A 21,373-nucleotide genomic window follows, 5' to 3' on the forward strand; every position below is an offset into this window, starting at 1 on the left:
CAAGTAACATGCCAGAGAAATATTTTCTTGATTAATTTGGAGCAGGTCAATCAAGAATCTAGTTGCATCAAAACAAGCAACTTTTTAAAAACAGCGTAGTTTATAATAGAAAGAATCAATCTGAGACCCTAATGGAGAAAAACTCCTCTGAGGCAAACAGTGAAACCTATAGACTTGAGGACTAGAAATAAGAAATGACAGCAAGAAAATCTGTGGAACAGAGAACCTTGAGCAACACAAAGATGAGTATTCGAAAAGCCTGGAAATGAAGCAAGATTATATACCCAATTACTAACCCCCAGGTTGGGAAAACAGCATTTTCAATGGGGGGAGAAATCCTTCTAATGGATGGCACGTGAGAAATGCTGTTAACAGCACAGGTTCTATAGAAAACAGGTGAATCCACTTTGCAAACCGTGTACCCTCCCAAATCCCCAAATAAAAGAGAGCCAAACAAAAACACCAAGCATGTAGGATTTCCATGTGCGGAACAAATCAAAGCAAATCTGAGAAAAAACAAATCAATAACCCAATAAATGGTAGGGAGTGAGCGTAAGCAAAATTCACAGAATTTGAGAAATGAGACCAAGCAATCATCTAGTGGAACACCCTTTTCTCACAGATGAGGAAACTGAGGCACAGACAATGTGTAACTTCTCGATGTCAGATTGAAGTCAACAAGGAACAAAGTTGATGAAGAACAGCTGCATGAAAATAGTGGTTCTTTCGTATTTAATGAACCACATATGTTAATAAGGTTAAAAGCATACCAGGCTGTACATTACAAGTCACTGTATTTAATCAGAAGACGCGAGAACCAGAGGAAGGCAATGCAGGTTTTCTTCTGCTAAGAGTGTAAGCTCCTTGAAGGCAGTTTGCCCTGCACTAAATAAATGTTTAATAAATTTTCATTCCTAGAACTATATTTTTAAAACAACTCTGTGTATGTGTTGCACTGCTTTCTTTGGTAAGGAAAGCCAAAGACTTAGGTAAGCTTTAAAGAATAAAGTCAGTGAGGGTGTGGATATAAACTGCAAATAACAGTATCTTCCATCTTCTGCACCCCTCAAAAAAAAAAAAGACCAACACAAAGAATTTTAACAAATATACTAATTTAAAATATAGGCATGACAAATAATTCTAGCTGCTTTGTTTGGAAAGTGATATAATAGGGAAGTCTTAATGAGACCTTCAAGAGTCATTCCAGAGATAGCACTTGTTTTCCCAGGCTTCAAAAAGATAAAATGAAGACACAGCATTTGAGGCTTAGTGGATTAATGCTGATTTTTTTTTTCACCTCTGGAGTGCTGGCTTTAAACTGTATATGGCCTCTGTTCAATTTTTAGTGGGCACAGGTCCATGTTCAAAAACCACCACACATGTGGGAACTATTCCCAAGCAATTGGTGCTGTGTGGTCAGAAATGGGACAAGATTGGCAGTAAGGGTGCCAGAGGCCAGGACGCAGGTGCACTGCAGAGCTGCACACAAAAGTCCTAAAATCTGCATGTGTTTGAGTCACACTTAACTCTAGGGACTCTGATTGTTATTACTTTTCATGAGCATAGGAAAAAAAAAAAAAATCAACACCACCCACTTCTGCTGTAAAAAAAAAAAAAAAAAGAAAGAAAAGATCGATATTACATAACAACATGAACGATTTTACCATTCTATTATTAAATACTGTATTATTTCCTTAAATCTTGTGCCAGAACCAACCCAGACACCCATTAAACGTACAGAAGTTCTCTTTCCATGCCCCACTCAAAGTGTTCTGGCTCAGGCCTTTTTTCCTTCACCTCAAAAGAAAAAAGGTTTTTAATTTCAAGGTATAAAAATAAGTAATAGTTTCAGTCATCAAACTTCTTTGCCTATCATGACACAACTGGAAGACAAGCTGTAAATACTTGTCTTCAGTGTTAAAAGTAAAAAGTTTCACACCCAGCAGTTTCATGGGACTTCTAAATCAGCTGGTGGCCTTCATCGCTCATACCAAGGTTCTAAAACGCACTTGGGAATATGCTGACAAGGGGTCAGCAATGTGCAGAATATGAAATATCTTTTTTGCAATACACTGGTGGCTCAAGTCTGTCTCTTACTGGGCCATATGTACAGCTGTGCTGGAAAAGGAAGCCATTCAATATATTAAAAAACTAGAAATATTACCAATAAAGATACCTCATCAAATACGTGGTCCCCATTTAGCCACAAAGAAAGAAAACATTAGGGATTAATAACATATGAAAATCATGCTGAAGGCAATAACATCACAAGCCCTGCTGATAACATTTAAACGCGTTTTCCTCCCCAAAAGTTCTAATCCATTTTATATAGTAGCCAAGAGAGAATTTCTGTAGGGAGACGACAATATTAAGAGTATTGCTTACAGCCAAATTTATTGTATTGTGATGCTGCCAAAGATAAGGAGTAAAACAAGAAGAAACTTTAAAGGCTTATTTCAGCCTCAGAATCTCTGGGTTCACACTTGGGCCTATTTTTCACTTGGAAAATTTATATTCCAGAGAAGGCCTGCAGTACATCATTCATGAACATTAAAAGTACTGTAAATACAGTATGAAATCAGAAGATGCAATCTACTTAAAAGTTCACATTCAAAACACTTTAAATCTTATATGAAAGGTCATCCGAAATTGGCAATTTGAAAGAAATTATTTGGGGACTATCCACTTTGCAGTTTAAATCTGATGAAGAACTTCTCGGGGGTAACTGCATGCTACTTTGTAGTTACCAAACATCATTAAAATCATTCATATATATTCAACTTTGCACTTTTTTAAAACCTTTTTCTGCCCTTAAAATATTTTCACCTTCTCGGGGTAGTGTAAATAGTTACCATTTTTCCTCTGCATTCCTAGTGTTACTTCTCACGCTACCATTTAGACATACATTAAACCTTAGGTAAAGAACTGACTCCAAAAACATTTTTTTCAATAAAAATAAAAATTCCAATCCAGAGCAGCTTGCAGGAAGGTATGTACAGAAGGAACAAGAGGTGGTTGTTTTAAAATAAAACATGAACTTCAAGAAAGTTATCATTATAAAAGTTTTTAAATCGTAAATAAAATTTCAGTTATAACTGAAACACCAAAGTTAGTTTTGAAATCTGAAGTCCTCTTGTCAATGCAACCCATATTTTTCTCTCATAAATTCCATCAGCTTTAATGTTCTCTCAGAAGAGAGAAATTACAAGCTTAAAGAAGGGCTGGGTATCCCTACCTCAGAAAACATACTATTTTTCAATTTAAGACATAACATCCTAGTTTTAACTTATATTATGGCTTTTTAAATTAGACTCTATATCTATTCTACGTTTGGAAGTCAGATTAAAAAGGCCTATGATTTTTACTGAAGATGTCATTAAATCATTTCCTCACAAGAATTTAATCAGTCTCCAATCTGACAACATGTAATATGGTCTAAACACCCTGGCTTTGCAGAACTTGGAAGTAATGGCGTTCAAGGTCGAGGATGTTGGTACCCACTTTTGAAACTTTTTTTTAACAGCTTTAGACTCCATCGAGATGTGCTGACCCTGAAAAATGCCTGAGCTAAAATAAAAGCCAACTGTGTTTATAATGCTGAAATAAAATACTGAGTCCTAACTTGGGTAATTTATCACTTGACATCGTAAGAGTTCAACTGCAAAATCAATCAATCTATCTACCCATCTAAAAGACCTTACATTGGCAGATTTGGCTTTCTGATGGCTGTTCCATTTCCTGAAAAACTGTAATGTTTAAAGAGTATAACATTTTACATATATGTTGTTTTAGCTGGTCAACACTGTTCCTGTCCTCTTAGAAGTGAAACAATATTAATATACTTAAAATCGTGTGCAAAACATTCAGTTAACGAAGATGTTTGCCTCGAACAAGTGAGAGAGTAAGGGATCATTAAAGACTCCATTTATGAAAATGTTTCTTCACAAGGGCTATTTTTACTTCAGACTCATGCAAATATGGTGCTTAAAACTGGGTCATATTTCAGTCCCCAAACCCATGCCCCAGGTAGACAAGTAACTTCCAAGAACAGAAAAATCCATAAAGAAGATAAAATTACGCTCCCCCCAATTCAAAATAAATTACATAACTTACTCTGTTTTCCTTCTTTGTTTGTCCTCAAAGATGTCATTGAGATTGATGGCCACCTGCCCTAAAAACTTATCCAGACCCACCAGGGACCTGTGCATAACTATGAGGAAAAGGATGTATTTCTCTGGATTCCCCTGCATTAGCAATCCAGGGAGCTCAAAAGAGGCCTCTTCCTTCCAGACTGGCTCAAGCGTTTTCTCAGCTACGGAGGTGGAGTACTTTTCTTTGCCCAGCTGAATTATAGTGTATGTGTCATTGGTGCCACTTTTGCCTTTTGGCTTAAGATCTTTGGCTTGGAGCACGGTGACCTGCACGTGGGTCGGAAACCACTTTTGGGCTTGCTCGGAAAGCATCATCCTGTCCTTTTTCTCTGCACCGAGTTCACAGCGCAGGCAGTGCCCCTCCCGGGAGGGAGAGCCTAATTCCTTAATCACTGCATCCTAAGGGCACTTACGGAGACAGGCAACCGCACAGCTGCCCGACTTCCCTAGGGCTGACGTCCAAACGCCTCGCTGGGGCAGCCCAAAGACGGCTGCTCTGGGGGTCCCCTTTCCTCTGGAGAAACACAGGGCCCCACCATCACCTGGCCGCGCCGTCCAGGCCTCCGCGCGGAGGCCCGCGCCTCGCGTCCACACCTCAACGCTCCGCCGGCCCTCGGGACCGGCCCTCGGCGGCGGCGGGGAGTGGGGGGGGGGACTCCCGGGCCTGCGGGCAGCTAAGGCCCGACCGCCAAGGCCCGGGCTGCGGGCGGCGCAAGTGGGAGGGCGCCTCCTGCCCGGACTCCCAGCCCCCGGCTCCCGCCCGCTTCCTCGCGGCCGGGCCGCCCCCGCCTCCTCCGCGCCTCCCGGGTGCAGGTCCACCGGCCCGGTCGGGCTCCTCCTCCCGACCCCGGTAATACGAACCGCCGGCCGCTCGCACGGCCTCGCTCCCTCTCGCAAACCTCTCCCTCCTCCTCCTCCCCTCGCCTCGGCTCCTCCTCTCGGGCGGAGGTGGGGCGGGGGCGGGTCGCCGCGGGGTGGAGTGGGACCAGGGGCAGGGGAGGCGGCCGCCCCGCAGCAGGAGGACCAGGGACAGGCCCTGGGCAGCACGGCGGCGGGCGCGGGGCTCAGCCTTCCCGGAGCCGGCGGCTCCTAGCACCGGGCGGGCGGCGCCGGCACTTCCGGGTTGGCCTTCTCCATGTTGATCTCAGGAACGCGTGGGGCGGGGCCGGGCGGAGCCATGGGGTCAGGGGTCAGCACCTCCCTGGTTGCCGTGGTGACCGGGGGTGTGCCGCGTGGGCGCTGAGGCCGCGAGCTCGGCTCCCAGGGCAGCGTGTTGATCCAGCGGGTTCACCTCGCTTGGTCCTTGTCACGATCCGGGGTGCCGGGGAGTTGGGGACCCGCACGTCAAGGAGTCTCTGGGGACAGCGAAAGACCGCTCCGAGAGGAAAGCAGTCTAGGCCAGGAACTGCCGGCCTAGGGAGAAACCCGGTTTCAATCTTTGGACGCTGTCCTTGCTGCACCCGGGATGCCCAGTGCCTGGCACCAAGCGGGCATTCGATGAATAGCGGTGAAATAAATCAGTCCCCTTCATTGGCCGAAAAACACACCTTTCCCCAAACCCTCAGTCACTCTTCTCTATTTGAAAAGAGAGGCGATTAACTGACTGGAATGCCACCCCCTACTCAGATGACAGAAGAGAGGGAAGCAGAGAAAAAGATCCCAAAGCCAACACAGGGAATTAATAAAGGTCACGATGAGTACTGGGCTGGACACAGACCTAGTTCTTGATCCCACATCTGCTACCATCAGTCTGAACGACCTTGGTCAAGTTATTTCCCTTCCCTGAGGCTTGGTTTTTTTCACTGTTAAAATAGCTCTCCGTTATGGCTGAGACCCCATGACAACTGTAAGGGCTTAACATCAAAAGGAACCCCTGGGCACTCATCTAACTTCAGAAGCCAAACCCAGTGGTCAATCTGCAAGTATTAAAAACGAAGTCAACTAAGAAAACAAACAGCCTCCTTCACCAAGGGCGACTGACAAATTCCTTACTTACCCTGAGGGCGAAGACGGATGGACTCTGTTAAGTGAAGAAAATTGGGATGTGTTAAGACTGCAGGTTTTCTGAAACCAGCCTAATCCAGTGGGAAAAGTATGGGTAATGGCTGATGATGAGTCAGGAGCCTTGCTTGAGGTCCTGACTGCCCGAAATTCAGTACAAAGCTCTCGATGGGCACCTAGCTTCCTGAGGCAAGGAACTTAGCTTCCTGGATTCCTGGGAGCCTAGATTTCCCGGTCCCTAAATTGTTGGTAAAATTGCTATTACAGAATTGGGAGGGGTATTACAGGATAATACATGTGCATTTCCTAGCAAATTACAGAACATAATTCTAACTTCTTTTGCCCCTCCATTTCTCTGTTAGAGTTTATTGTACTTGTTTCTGTTCATGTCTTCCTAAGGAAGGTCTTAGCTCTTTGAATTGCCTTGTGTGTGGTGGCTCTTCCTTTCGCAGTGCTTAGCAGGCAATAGACACTCACTGATCCAATGGCTTAATGCCTTTCTCCCTTTACAAGACTAATTTTGAGAGTAAAACCATATGATAGATGTGCATACACTTTTCCAACTTAAAATGATTATAAAAGTGTGAGGGACTGTGTTTATTATTTTCAGGCAAGGTTGAAAAGTTTCCCCTTTGAGAAGAACATTGCGATCTGGGCATGGATAGTCTCTCCCCCTAACCCCCATGGATACTAGTTGCAGCACTTAGAACTCTCAAGAAACAAGTCTTTTCATTAAGTGTCTTTTGAATGAAGGTGTGGGAGGGCCCAATATATTTGTGTTAAAGGAGCAACAAGAGAGTTGAAAAAGAGAAAGAGAGGATGACACTATGTATTAATCTTATGGAAAGAAGATACTCCCCTCAGCTAATGGATAATACCACAAACCCCAAAGACTACTCAGATTCCAGAACATTCTTTCAGGGACCCACTAACACTTGCTAGTGTCTTTAGATTTCATTTATTGAGAAATCCCGGTTTTTTAGTGCTGCTGCACACAGTGGCTAGTGTGAGCTCTGCATGAAATAGGCACTCTAAAAAGAGGCCTAAGATTAATTTACCACCAAGATATTCAGGGAGACAAACTAGAGATGAATCTTGAATAATCTTGAGCTGGACACCATCTAGAATGAAAAGACCTGGTTTCAGGTCATTCTGATGAACATGTACTAACTATAGCATGTAAAAAAGAGAATTTTTCCATCTCTGAGATGAATATAGCATCTGGATCCCAGAGTGAGCAGTTGTCAAGCTTAAAGAAAAATATTCTTAGGAATTTTAAAAGAGTGCATTGGAATAGTCAATGGTGGGATTTCAACCAAGATCTCCAGGGAGAAATCAGTTGACACTGGAAACTTATAAAAACAAAATAAACATCATGAAAATAAACTTTCAAGTTTGCAACTTTAATAAATTACATTTTTACAAGTCTTCATGTCTTTATTAAACGTTATAATTAAGTAAGCAATAAGCAACTAATTACATGAGTGAATGTGTGTTTCCACAGAGCTTAAATTGTTGGTAGTCTTTCTTAATGATTGTAAACTTGTTTACAAGTATCATTTCATTCATCTCTGAAATATAGCCATCTCTAGGGTGGAAATTGGCAGCAGTAGTTCACAGCAGTGCAGTAACAGACTCCAACACAGTTCAGGGAATGCTGTAAAGGCAAGAACTGAACAACTGGAATTACTAACCTCTTCCTGTTGAACCTAAATTTCTTTTGAGTCTTCCCAAAACCTGGCTCAAGACGAAATTGGCAAAATCTGAAATTATGACTTAATGTTCCAAACCAAAATAAGAAAATAGTATATTTTTTTGTTCCTTGGGAAGCAAATAAGCAAATCAAAATGAACTAAATAGAACCTTGAGTTGCATTGTAAAATGATTTCCTGCAAGAAAGTGGTTTTTTTTTTTTTCCCCTTTTTTGATTATTTGTATTAAGAGTAAAAACATGTCAGTTGGGTCAAATATACGGTTGGCTTGTAGTGAAATATAATGGCAATTACATAAGATCTGGGATCAAAGTGGTTGTGCAAAAATGTTTATTGTCTTACAATTTTAAAGATTCCTTTTACTAATTTTAAGATATACATGGACAATGATTTAAACCGAGAAAAAGAATTGCGTTCATAAGGAAAACATACCAGAATTGAAGAGAATCACTTTTTAAAATTATCCTATGACTAATGATATGTCCAGAAATATTTGGTGTTATTCCAAAATCAACGGCCGGGAAAAATAATGTATCCTAAAGGAGGAAAATGCTGAGGTTTCTAACTGTTAACAAGACTGCTGCGATGATTAAGAACGATTTAGCCAAAAAGTAAAAATAATATATACTCTCCAATAGTGGAGGATTTAACAGATAATGATATTTACTAAGTGCCGCACCTTTAATAAAATCCTATAAGGAGACTTATTCCAAGCATCATGAAAGATTTTTTTTTCCCTCTTTGGGCATCAGGATTTTAAAATTGAGAGTTTCAAATCAATAGTGGGGCAGTCATAGCACTCTTAATATTTAAATATCCCACATATACATTATATTACAAAACACTGACATTATGTGCCAGATATTATTTTCTAGATGGGACTTCAGAGACAGAGGGCAACAAGAAGCTTTTCAAATGTACCATAACAATCTTCAGATTTCAGATACACACACACACAAGCTGCAGATTTATATACATAACTCAAATGTATATAAAATTTATACACATATGCATATGGCAAAACTCAGAGTTATGTGGAAATACATACATAGATTAATCTCCACATAATGAAAAGGAAACTTGGTCAGCTGATTTGAAATAATCATGATAAACTAGTATTGAGGGGTTTTGGTGACTGTTCTGTTTTCTTCACGAATTAATTTGTCTCCGGAATTGGGCAGGGTATGGACAGTTTGTGATGCAGGTGAAGCAATGTGGTGTGGAGTTTAAAGAGCTTTAGTCAGCAGCCTGGGTCTCAATCCCAGGTCTGCCTATTAAACCACATATCTTTAGGGAAGTAATTTTCCTTCTTCGGACCTCTGTTTATTCATTTGTAAAGTAAGAGTTTATAATAGGAACCACTAAAGCATTCCCTATCGCTTAGTAATTCTAAGTAGTACATCCATAACACAAAGAAGCAAATTGCATTATAATTATCTAATTGAATTTTGCCAACATACTAAAAGCAGATTCCCTTTTTATGTAATTTATAATGAAGGATCTCCTAATTCATGAGAAGAAAGGTCTTCAAATAAGAGTTCTCTCTCCCAAGTTGAAAATGATCATCACAGAAAGAAAGTAAACGTAACTTTTATTAATAGACTTGCATGAGGAAATTGACACTAACAGCTCAAGATTTAGAAGAAATTACATATAAGTGTAAGAGATTTTGAAAACTCTTAAACTTTTCACTTGTAGTAATAAACAAAACTTCCACTCATATTACTTGTAGGTTTTTCAGACTATGAAGATATGCTGTGAAGGGTAAGAATCTGTGGACCAGAATACATATTTGTGCATAAATATGTGTGGTTTAAATGTTTTTTAATTTCCTCTTCATGGTATCATACTATTATGTTGTGCAGGGTTTTTTTTTTTTAAATCATACCTCTTTTTGACAGCTGAGAAATTACTATGTGTTTGAAAATGACAGTGTGGCCAACGCTTTGGGCCTGAGCATCGGAAGACTTGAACTCTAATTCTGGTTCTGCAACTAAGGAGTTGTAGACTTGACAAGTCATAATCTTTCTGTACCTCTGAGGCCCCTTCCACCCCCAAATTCTCAAAGTTAGTTAAATGGATAGACAGATATAGATGGATACGTAGATAGATAGAATAATAAACATAGAACATATGTATTTACATATTATATGTGACATATATTACTAGACATATATTATAAATTTTACATAGTATATACTATATATTACCAGGTATTATATATCATGTATTATATGTAAAATTTTTATATTATGTTTTAGATATATATAATACAATTTATGTTAATATATATGATTTGTTTCTATGTGTGTATATATTTAACATAAAATAAACTTAAAGTTAAAATAAGTTTTATTTCAGTAAAAAATTACTGAAAGGCAGAGATTATTGCTATTGGGAAAAGATTTTGCAAATATACAGGTATTCATTTCAAGTTGTGATGGTCTCATCGTACTGTCTTATTGAAGTCTTTCAGAACGTGGCTACTTTTATGGATTTATGGATAACTTTGATTATGACTGAAAGGAATGTTTATCAGAGTTACATAAACTTATCATCCTTGTACTTTGTAACCATCTGTTAATATTTTTTCATGACCAGTTAAAAATCCAAGATGGAGGATTTTTTAAAACAAATAATAAGATTAGAATTATAATATTTCTGGAAGTAATATATATGTTCATTTGGAGAGCATTAAACTGGTGAGCAGCTGGCAAAAACATTTGGCGGGATGTTTTCTCCCCCTGCGTAAGATCTAGTGCTCTCTCCCTTTCTATTTATTTAATCTATGCAAAACAAAGTAAGGGACTTTAAAGTATGTGTTATAAATTTTGTGTGTTTGATAGAAAGCCCAAGGAAAAGCATTGCATTTTGAAGGGTAAACCCAATTTTTCTTCTTCCAAGGTCAGACTATACACCATTTTTGTTAAGTAGTTTTCAATCGGCCTGAACAATGTTTTAGTCCATGTGAATGTCTGATAATATAAATAGTTTTGGCTTAAAACTGGTTGCTTATCTTTCAGGATTGCATAGTCTGGATTAGGTCAACTTCAGAGACCTTACAGGTTCTGATATAGGGAAGAACAGTTTCAAAACTCTATTATAATCATTTTCCAGTTATTGAAATGATCTTTGACCATCTACAGAGCCAAAGTTAACCATTGAATAATGAAGACCTAAAAGCAATGCCTGCTTCCAGAGAGTTAAGTGACAATGGAAGGAACCTTGAATGAGAGGTCATCTGGCTGAGCCAACCAACAGCCTGTATGACCTTGAGCAACTTAAACAATTCTTTAGTGAAAGAGCAACTTGTAAATTTCCTCTGCCTCCAAAATTGGATCTGAGATTACCTAGAACTGCTTCCTAATAGACTCACACCAAGGAGCAACTGTGTTTGACTGTAGTTGTTTCTCAGGCTTATGTAGGAGGATAGGTATTTAGACTGTATACTCTGTGCCTGTAACTGCGCTCTTGTAACCTGAGGTCTTAAGAAAAATTAAGGAAGTTTTTTCCGAGCTGCAGTTTCGACTAAATGATCTTTGTAATTTCAAGGGTTTGGGTTTTCCTTTTCTGTATACATTTGGACATTGGAAAAGAATGGAGCAAACTAGCTTTGTGAACTTTGGTGCATTAGGCACCTCGGGGTTCAAGAGCTTGCAGCATTTTCTAAAATGAGATTTTGATTTTCTCCAAAGTTCAGGGGATACAGAAATTCAGATAGAAATGTTCACTCAATTTCAATTGCATGTTGATCCCAGGGAAGGTTTTGTCCATTGAGTACCAACTACCACTGTGACCTGAGGAAAATTATGTAAACTTTCTAAATTTATATTTGCTCACCTGCAAAATGGATTGTTGGGAGGATGAAATGAGGCATCACCTAAGGGGCAGGGAGGGCCAGGCACATAGGAAGCGCTCAAAAAATGTTCCTTGCTGTTGGGTTGATGGTCCAATTCCACTTCTCTTTGCAAGGCCTTTCCTCATATCTCAACGCCACGGCTAGCAGCACAGTTGTTCTGGGCTCTTCTTCACCAAGGAGTAAAGGCTCTGGAGCTGCAGCAGATGCATTCTAGCTCAGTAGGTGAGAGCCCACAAGTAGAATCCCAAACCCAATGTTATTTTATATAGAAATAAAACAACTCAATATTTCAGACCTTCATTTAATATTTAATATTGAATTTTAAAAGTTTCATTCTAGGGAGTTCCTATAGGGAGTTCCTGTCATCAATTGGCAGTAGCCAACTAGACTAGGATCCACGAGAATGTGGGTTCAATCCCTGGCCTTGCTCAGTGGGTTAAGGATCTGGTATTGTGGTGAGCTATGGCGGAGGTTGAAGACATGGCTCAGATCTGGTGTTGCTATGGCTGTGGCATAGGCCATAGACTACAGCTCTGATTCAGTCCCTAGCCTGGGAACTACCATATGCTGCAGGTGTGCCCCCCCCCAAAAAAATAAGTATCATTCTACCAACCTAATTAAACCTATTCTTGAGTTGCAGAAAAATAATGAAGATTCCCTAAATTATGTACCTTCTATCATTACAAGTAGCTGAATTAGAAATTTTAAGTTATAGATCACATACCAGGTAATGTTTTAATATACTAGATTTTTACCTAGAATTGTGATTAACTTAAAAACAAAAGTATGACAGCCTTTGGTACACCTACTAACATAAGCATCGAGCGACTAATGAGTGTTTTCAAACTCCCCTGTACCACTCTAATTTAAACATGGAATGTCTATATTAATAATAATAATAGCTAATATTTGCCGATTGCTCACCGTGCGCTAAATTCTGTAACATCATATTCTCACTCAATTTGAAAGCGTTAAAGCTACAGCCAACGCATGACCATTGTTTTTTCCTATCCCATCCCAAAGAAGAAGGAAGGTAGTGTGCTGGATGCTTTTTAGGCATTGCTTACATCAGGATGAGGCAGGAAACTTAGACACCAAATCCTTCATATCCTTTGAACAACTCTTGTACTTCAATTGGCTTTAAGCATTATCGTGGCATCCTTGACACAATCCCAGAGCCTAACACTTCTTCAGTGAAAGTGCAGAGACAAGCAAAAGACAATTGATTTATTTGGCAACTCATGGCATACTCCAGAAGCAGCAGCCTGTACTATGGTATTTGGCATCCAGAAACTGCAGAGGGATTGAAGTGTATTAGTGAACCCTGTCCACTGGGGGGAATAAAAGTCACTTCTGATATCATTGAATTCTTCTGCTTTCATCACCAAATGTTGGGAAATTGTTGGGTTTTTCCTTCAGGAGACCAAGGCTCACACACCACCTCAACCTACTAATTGTGTTTATTAGCCATTTTCTGGGGAGTGAAATACAGTAATGTATGCAAAAGCATTCTGGAAACTGTAAAGAATTTTACAGACATGATATTTTATCGTAGTTTTTAGGTTTGTATCTATTAAATGCTTACTTATTAGTACATACACTTTTTCTTCCGGCATCAGTAGTTGCTTAGAAAGAGCAAGAGTTGAACAGATTTAAAAGCAAGAAAATTCTAGTTTACCATCATTCAGACCAAGTTCAACTCAATCAACTTTGTAAAGTAGTAAATAAGAACTTGGTAGATACCTAAATATATATGATGGGTCAAATATATTAACAGAATATACTATATTTAGACAGACTAAATTTCAATGTATTATGAATGAAAAACCCAGTGCCTTCTTAATAAGCTCATGTGGTTAGAAGATTGATGCTATGTTAATAATGCAGCAGCCAGGAGCAGACTACTGTGCCAGGGTCCAGTATCAGCTTTACCATTTCACAGTAACCAACCAGTAGGGGAAGAAGTAACAAGAGCCAAATTCATGTAGTAAATAAAGAATTTTGGAAGAATGCAAATGATAAACATTGATAGACTTGACATAGATTTACCTGGTCAGGGAGAAGGATGGGGGGAAGGAGACTGGAAGAGAAGGTCAAGCTTGTTGGATATTTTTGAATGTCTCCAAGACATTTCTCTTCCTGCCCTTGTCAGGCATGGATATCAGGGACACTGTTGCTAGAGCCTCCAGACCAAAAGCAGTTACCACTTGTGTCTTGTTTTCCAGGAGGGTCTTTGAAAGTGAGCAAGTTTCTAGAGCCCCCAACCCCTTGCACCATGCTGCTTGGAGCAGCAGCAGGAGCAGCAGAACATCAGGACAGAGGAACTCTAGGCAGAGAGGATCCAAAGTAATCCCGAGCCTTCTGTCCTCAGAGAGGCACCAGAAAAGCTCTGGGACATTCTCCTTCCCCAGAGAGCTGTGCAAATGACTAAGAAACCGCTAGTTGGACCTAAATGATCTTCCAAGTTAGGACTGGGAAGTACATGGATCGAGGACCAGGGATGGTACCTACACATCTTTCAGTGCGCAGAGAGATGCTGGTGGGAACAGATTCTGATAGCCATTTGATAGCCATGGACTCACCCTGGCTTCTCCTCTGGGGCCTCAGATTCAGTTCAGCCCTTAAACTTCAGTTCTGCCCAGGGAGAAGAATGGGGAGGCAGATTTTACTACCTGAGTTAAAAGCCTGAGATGATTACATTCATTCCAGTTTTCTGGATAAATTTTGACAGGAATAGAAATGGGAGAATCACAATAGAGATTACGTTGAATAATAGGGAAATAGTTATATTTCTTACACAGCACCTGAGTCTGTGACCTGAAATATTATCCTCCCTTCAAAGGATAATACACTGTAAGCAAAGTGAAGTGATTGCCAAAGCCCATGAACTTGAGGGGTCCCTCCATGACTTTATGGGGTTGTGTTGGATCCACTCTTCTATCAGATTATGGTGGTACATTAGGACTAAACATTAAAATTCATTAGCATGTGTAATAGAAACTACAAGTGTATGAACCTGAAGTGATGTCAGTGGTGAAGTTGATCCTAAAAATCAGGTAAATGGGTCTCATCCCTTGTCTTCTCAAGGCTTTACATCTTCCACGATCCCTTCTCCCTCCTGCATCTCAGTGTTTTCTTCTCTACGGGGCCAAGTCTCATCAACAGACATATATTCTAATATTTCTCATGTTACAACAACTCATTTGACCTGAGTCCCCTCCAGCTACCACCCACCCCCCTTTTCTATTTCTTTTTAGAGCGAAAGTTTCTGAAAGATTAGTTAAGACTTGCTCTCTCTCTCTCCCATTTTCTCTCTCACATGCGCCAATCAGATTTCTGTCCTCTCCACTCTACACCTACATGTGGCACCAGGGTCAATGTTCAGTCTTCATCTTATTGGTTGATTGACAACATTTGATACAGTGAATCACTTCTAGCCTTCATTCCTTAGGGAAAACTGATATTCAAGTTTAGGAAGCAAAGACATCTTAGAAGAACCCCAAGATTCAGAGAGATGGCCTCCTCTGTTGTAGTGCTCAGTGTATATAGTTTAATGTCATTGTGATATTTGAAGCTTAGCAATGAAAACAGAAACCAAGAGCTAGTTTCCTGTGCTCATTTAGTGTATTTTTTCAATCATATTTAAAATATGTTTTATATCCACTCACTGCTCCCACTATAAAAGTTATTAAGTAGCTTATACTGGGTGCTTCTCTAAAAAGCACGATCACTAAAGAGAATTCTTATTTGGTTGCTCTAACAAGGAACTTGGAGCTTGGCCTTCAGGCATAAAATTTCTGCAACCCAAGACCTTTTTCTAGTTTGGCGATGTGTATAAGAAGCCACAATGTTACATGATATATAATATATAACATATAAATGTGATTATTATACGTTTGGTATCAGATATTATTAAAAACAGACAAATGTTATATTATACTATATATAAATATAAAATGTATAATTGCATAAAATATTATACAATAATTATATTATTTATAGCTATAAATAATCTATATGTGATTTTATACATATGCATATAATTTGTAGGGGTTTGGGGCTTCAGGAACCTGAGACTCATACTAGTTCACTTATTTAGGATGGTTTTGTTACACTGGTACATGTAGAGCAAAATTAGAGATGTGGAATATCCCGGCCATTTATGCCAAGGAGCCTGTTCTGGAATAGGGGTCCTAGAGACCGGAGATGGAGTTTGGGAGGTTTGGGATTCTCCGCTGCATGAGTTTGTGTGTTGTTATCAGTGATCCACTAGTGACGTGCCTCTCTGCTCAGGCTCTTTCTGCTTCTGGGTCGCTACCCACTCACTCACCTGGACTCTGCGCCTTGTCTCTGCCTCACAGCTTTTACCTCTTCAGGTTCTGCCTCCTCATCTTAATGCTCCTTCTCCTTGCTGGCTCTTAATGCTCCTTCTCCTTGCAAGGCTGAGAAAGTGTCTCAGAGGCCCAACTCAGCTTTTCTCAAGGCAGAGCATATCACAGTAGCTCTGACAGCACCCCTGGGGTTCTGGTGGGGTGCAGGGAGAGACCTGGGGCCCCACAGTCTGTAGAGGATGTCCCCTTTATTAGGGATGTGGGTGGGGCCAATTCTTTTGGACCAGGCTGTTGGTAGGCAGAAAATGATGATTGACATACAAAACATTAAAATACAGACAGTGAAGACTTCTGGTTGTGATTCAAATTTCAGGGTCAAGTTTCATTTAGAAACAAAAATGTATTTTACATCTCAGCTCAAATGAAATAAAGCGTTCAAAATCACTAAATGTAAGCTCTTGCAATGTAGATGTTGTTTGATCGAAGCACTTATTACTCCAAGTATTTATCGCTATATTCCATTAATGTTTGTAGATTTTTTTCAATTGTTAGACTAATAATGACTGCAAATTATAATTGCTAATATTCTCTAGAGTAGAAAGCTTTCAAATCACCTCCCAGCATTAGCATTAATACCTATTAAAAAAAAAAAATCTAAGTTGCCTTTGGAATTTCCTGGATTCTTCTGTTTGTCATGCAAATATTCAGTTCTGCTCTTTTTATGATAATATGAAATAAAGTAGTTTCTCATAGTAACATTGTAAATCATTTGCTTTCTATTACATACAGCTGGTTTTGTTACTGTAATGATTTTCTATGAGTGCATATTGCAGAACGCAGAAGATGCAATGTGATATTCCTTTATTCACAATTTATACGCAATTATTGTTTGCCCAGAAATAATGAGACAATTTGGAAATATAGTAATTTATTGTAATACATTTCTTTTTAATATGTATCTACAATGAGGGGGAAAAAATCTAAATTTCTGAAATGACATGCCATCTCTTTTTGTTGTATAGACGAGAGTTTTCATCTCACTGAAAATTCAGAATCAAAATCAAAAACAGCTGAGGTAGTTTCTCGGGTGCCTTCCTCCAACTTATTCAAAAGAATATAGGATGAACTGTAAGAATTAAGTAAACCACAAATTATTTTGGAGGGTCTGGTTTGCATTATAAGTAAATTTTTCACTGCTGGTTGTTTTTTTCAAAAATATTGCCTGTATTTTTGATATTCATTCCTGTGATCCAATGTAAACTGTGTCCTACCAGTTTAATGTATTGTTTGTTCATGATTACATTTTTTATTATACTCATATGCTATAAATATTTCTCATTCTGCTCTTTTGGCTCTTCCCCAAACGGCAATAGTCTTTAAGACATGTCATGCAAAGTGTTACTAAGAGAACTATCCCCCTTTCATGTTGGCACATTCTAATTTCACACCTTGACTACAGTCTAACCACATCAACAATGAAGTATTTATTTATAAGACTTGGAGTTAAAGATTATTTTTTAAGAGGCAACATCAAGAAAAAGTCAAAACAGTGTCACTCCAGCATCAAAATTTACTTCCTTATTGGTCTGGACTAGAGTCTTCAAATACTTGATGGTGAATTTGCATTCATTTGTAGTTTGATAAAATCAGAGTAGGTTGGCTTTTGTTTTGAAGTCTAAATGTTTGTGAATCTTTCCTTATACACTTAAAAATGGTAAATTTTATGCACTATTTCCTAATCACAAAGGTAGGGTCGCCAACACAATGTATTGTATATATATGGAAGAAAGATTTCTGGTTAGGGTCTGTGAGCTATATATTTTAGAAGTGTATTTAATTCTCACTACAATGTTCTGTTTTACTGTTATTTTATTAGTAGTTTTGTGGCTCAGTATGAAGGAATAGAAGGTTATAAGAGGGAGCAGAACGTGGCAATACTGTACCAAGGAAGATTTGGGGAGCACCGTATATACAGGGGCCACCATATTGGTGGACATAGTGAACCAGCCAGAGCAGCAAAGTGACAAGAAGCTCTCCATACAACTAACTGGCTACCAGCTACGTTCCACCTCCTGGAGATGTTAGTTCTTCAAAGGCAGGAGGGTCATCTCAAGCTCTGTCTCCTCCTCCAAACCGCCTCCTCCTTCCAGGTCCCACAAGCCACACATCTGGAATGAGGGAATGTTGGATGGGTGCTTTGAAGAAGATGCAAACTGAACTTTGCAAACCAGACAGTTTGTGTTTTGTTTTTGTTTGTTTGTTTTTGATTTTTAGGGCCCCACCTGTGGCACATGGACGTTCCCAGGCTAGAGATTGAATTAGAGCTTTAGCTGCCAGCCTACGCCACAGCCACAGCAATGCCAGATCTGAGCTGCGTCTGCGACCTGCACCACAGCTCACGGCAACGCTGGATCCTTAACCCACTGAGTGAGGCCTGAGATTGAACCCCAGTCCTCGTGGATACTAGTCAGATTCAGTTCCACTGAGCCACAACAGGAACTCCCTAGGTTTGTGTTTTAATTCCAGAGTGGCCAGAATATTACTAAACTTGCTAAAGACATTCTTAAGGCATTTGTGTTGGCAATTAACATCTTAAAAAGCCACCGGAAAACTTACTGATGAAGCCAAGAGAAATTTATTAGATCTCTGCTGTAAGAGAGAACACCACCGGAGTTCCCGTTGTGGCTCAGTGGTTAACGAATCCGACTAGGAACCATGGGGTTGCAGGTTTGATCCCTGGCCTCGCTCAGTAGGTTAGGGATCTGGCGTTGCCATGAGCTGTGGTGTAGGTCGCAGACTCGGCTCGTATCCCACGTTGCTGTGGCTCTGGTGTATGCTGGCGGCTACAGCTCTGATGGGATCCCTAGCCTGGGAACCTCCATATGCTGAGGGAGAGGCCCTAGAAAAGGCAGAAAGACAAAAAAAAAAAAAAAAAAAAAGGAGAGAGAGAACACCTCCTTGACTAAGTCTCAGTGGTGCCTCAAAGTGGAGAAGTGGGAAAGAGTGTTAGGGTCTGGGCTGGCAATGTTGCGGCAGGTGTTGCAAGGCAGGAGTAGGGGTCGCTGGGTGAGGTCAGGCAGTTTGTGACGTAACAGCTTTGGTTAAGTGCAAATCAAGGCTCTAGTCTTGGGATGAACCTTGTTGAACAAGCAGTGAGTCTTGATCAGTAAGCTAGGTAGTTTACTCTTCCAGAATGGGTGTAGACTGTTACCTTCCAAACCAGGCGTTTTTTGGACCAAACTACCAAGTGATTTTGCATGGTCTCAGTCCTGTTTAACACAGGGACAGGACATGTGCCCTGGATTCAGTACCGCATATTTCAGACATAAGAATCACAAGCCTTCGAATGAGAAAGATAGGCTTTTCCAAAACAATGTTGAAAGCGGCGATTGGATAAAAATAAAACCCTTTCATGTTTATACCCCACTTCACTGAGACTTTGAAATAAATAAATTATACTATATCATTATCCTCATTTGCAATTGGAAACTGAACTTGTCCAAGAGCACAAAACCAACCAGTAGAAGAGTTAGGATGCAAACCCAGATCAGCATAAAAACCCTCTGGCTGATCTTTTTGCCATCCCACTGACTACCTGGATTGGGACTCTTTGATCTTAAAAATCTTTTTTTTTTTTTTTTTTTGGTCTTTTTGCTATTTCTTCGGGCCGCTCCTGAGGCATATGGAGGTTCCCAAGCTAGGGGTTGAATCGGAGCTGTAGCCACCGGCCTACACCAGAGCCACAGCAACGCGGGATCCGAGCCTTGTCTGCAACCTACACCACAGCTCACGGCAACGCCGGATCGTTAACCCACTGAGCAAGGGCAGGGACGAACCCGCAACCTCATGGTTCCTAGTCGGATTCGTTAACCACTGCGCCACAACGGGAACCCCTGATCTTAAAAATCTTGTTTTTTTTTTTTTTTTCTCCCCGCCATACCATACTACCTCCAATGAAGGTAGGGCTAAGCTATTTTTCTTAGCAGAGCTTCAATGCAATTTATTTTTCCTTCAGTGCTTAAAACAAGACTATGTCCTTGGCATGACATATGTTGGTACTTAATTACATGCTTTCTTGCACAGCCTGTTATTTCTGTCTTTTCTCTTCAATAACATTGCAAAAAGCTGGAACTGCTTCTAACACGTCTTTGATATCTTCCAGCACTTAGAGGGTGCTAAGCATAGAAAAGGAACGCAGTACTACATTGAATTGAATTGAAATGTTTCCCACTCCTCCCATAATAATATCTCCACTGCAGAGTTTTAGCTACTATTTAAAACTCAGTTGCTCTGCCAAATATTTGTTGTGAAGAGTAAGCAAATATTTCCCAAAATGTTCAGGCAAGCACATTACCACTGCAAAGAGATTTTTCACTGGAAAGTTTTTCTCTTACATTCAAAATCTTAACAACAAAACAAAACAAAACAAACAAAGTCACGGTGTCTTATCTGCATGAAATAAAGATAAAACTACAGAACCATTTGCAAAACTAAGAGCAACTAGCATTTCAGCTCCAAAACATGGGGTGGAATTTTGTTCTCCATATGTAATCAAAGATGGTTGTTTCAGGAGTTCCTGTTGTGACTCAGCTGGTTAAGAACCCGATAAAATGTCCATGAGGATGTGGGTTTGATCCCTGGCCTTGCTCCGTGGGTTAAGGATCTGGTGTTGCTGCAAACTGCAGCGTAGGTCGAAGATGCAGCTTGGATCTGGTGTTGCTATGACTGTGGTGTAGGCCGGCAGCGGCAGCCGCAGCTCTGATTCAGCCCCTAGCCTGGGAACATCCCTTGGCCACAGGTGCAACCCTAAAAAGAAAGAAAAAAAAAAAAAAGGAAAAAAAGATGGTTGTTTCAGCCTCTGCCTTCTGGGATTAAGACAGCCACTCATGAGATGGTAGAGGTTCGTTCCCCAAATTTGCTAAACAAAACAAAACATGCAAAAACGTCTCTTATACGAGGGAGTGAAGAGAGAACGGACAATGTGTGTAGATGGTGGGGGAGGGGAGGGTACTGAGAACATCTTTTAAAAGCTGTGGCCTTTCAATTGTCCTTACCTGCGCCTCCTTCCCTCCACAGACCACCTTCAGACCTTCTGGCTGACCGTCTTGTTCTGCAGGGTTGCCACAAAGACGCAAGTCTCTTGGTTTGTTTGTTTGTTTTGGGGTTTTTTTGTGTTTTTTTGTTTTTTGGTATTTTTTTAGGGCTGCACCTGCCGCATATGGAGGTTCCCAGGCTAGGGGTCAAATCGGAGCAGTAGCTGCTGGCCTATACCAGAGCCACAGCAACGTGGGATCTGAACTGTGTCTGTGACCTACACCA

The 21,373-nt window shown here is 40.2% G+C and overlaps 1 protein-coding gene across 3 annotated transcripts in view; it reads right to left on the reverse strand.

Annotated features, from left to right (window-relative positions):
- The window catches only part of RAB11FIP2 (RAB11 family interacting protein 2), a 43,250-nt gene extending 37,943 nt beyond the window's left edge, over nucleotides 1-5,307 (reverse strand). For 2 of the 3 annotated variants that reach the window (XM_084995710.1, XM_084995709.1), the window contains exon 1: nucleotides 4,114-5,065. In XM_084995710.1, coding sequence (XP_084851836.1) covers nucleotides 4,114-4,466 — 353 coding nt within the window. In that variant the 5' untranslated portion in view covers nucleotides 4,467-5,065. Of the gene's footprint in view, nucleotides 1-4,113 lie in introns of all 3 variants that reach the window. The other variant, XM_001927901.7, reaches the window with a different exon arrangement.
- Nucleotides 5,308-21,373: the final 16,066 nt, after the last annotated feature.

Source organism: Sus scrofa, chromosome 14 (assembly GCF_054392235.1).
Source record: "Sus scrofa isolate SSC_HxYL_T2T_F1_AM1 chromosome 14, Sscrofa_HxYL_maternal_Yorkshire_Landrace_v2.0, whole genome shotgun sequence".
NCBI classification, from domain to species: domain Eukaryota; kingdom Metazoa; phylum Chordata; class Mammalia; order Artiodactyla; family Suidae; genus Sus; species Sus scrofa.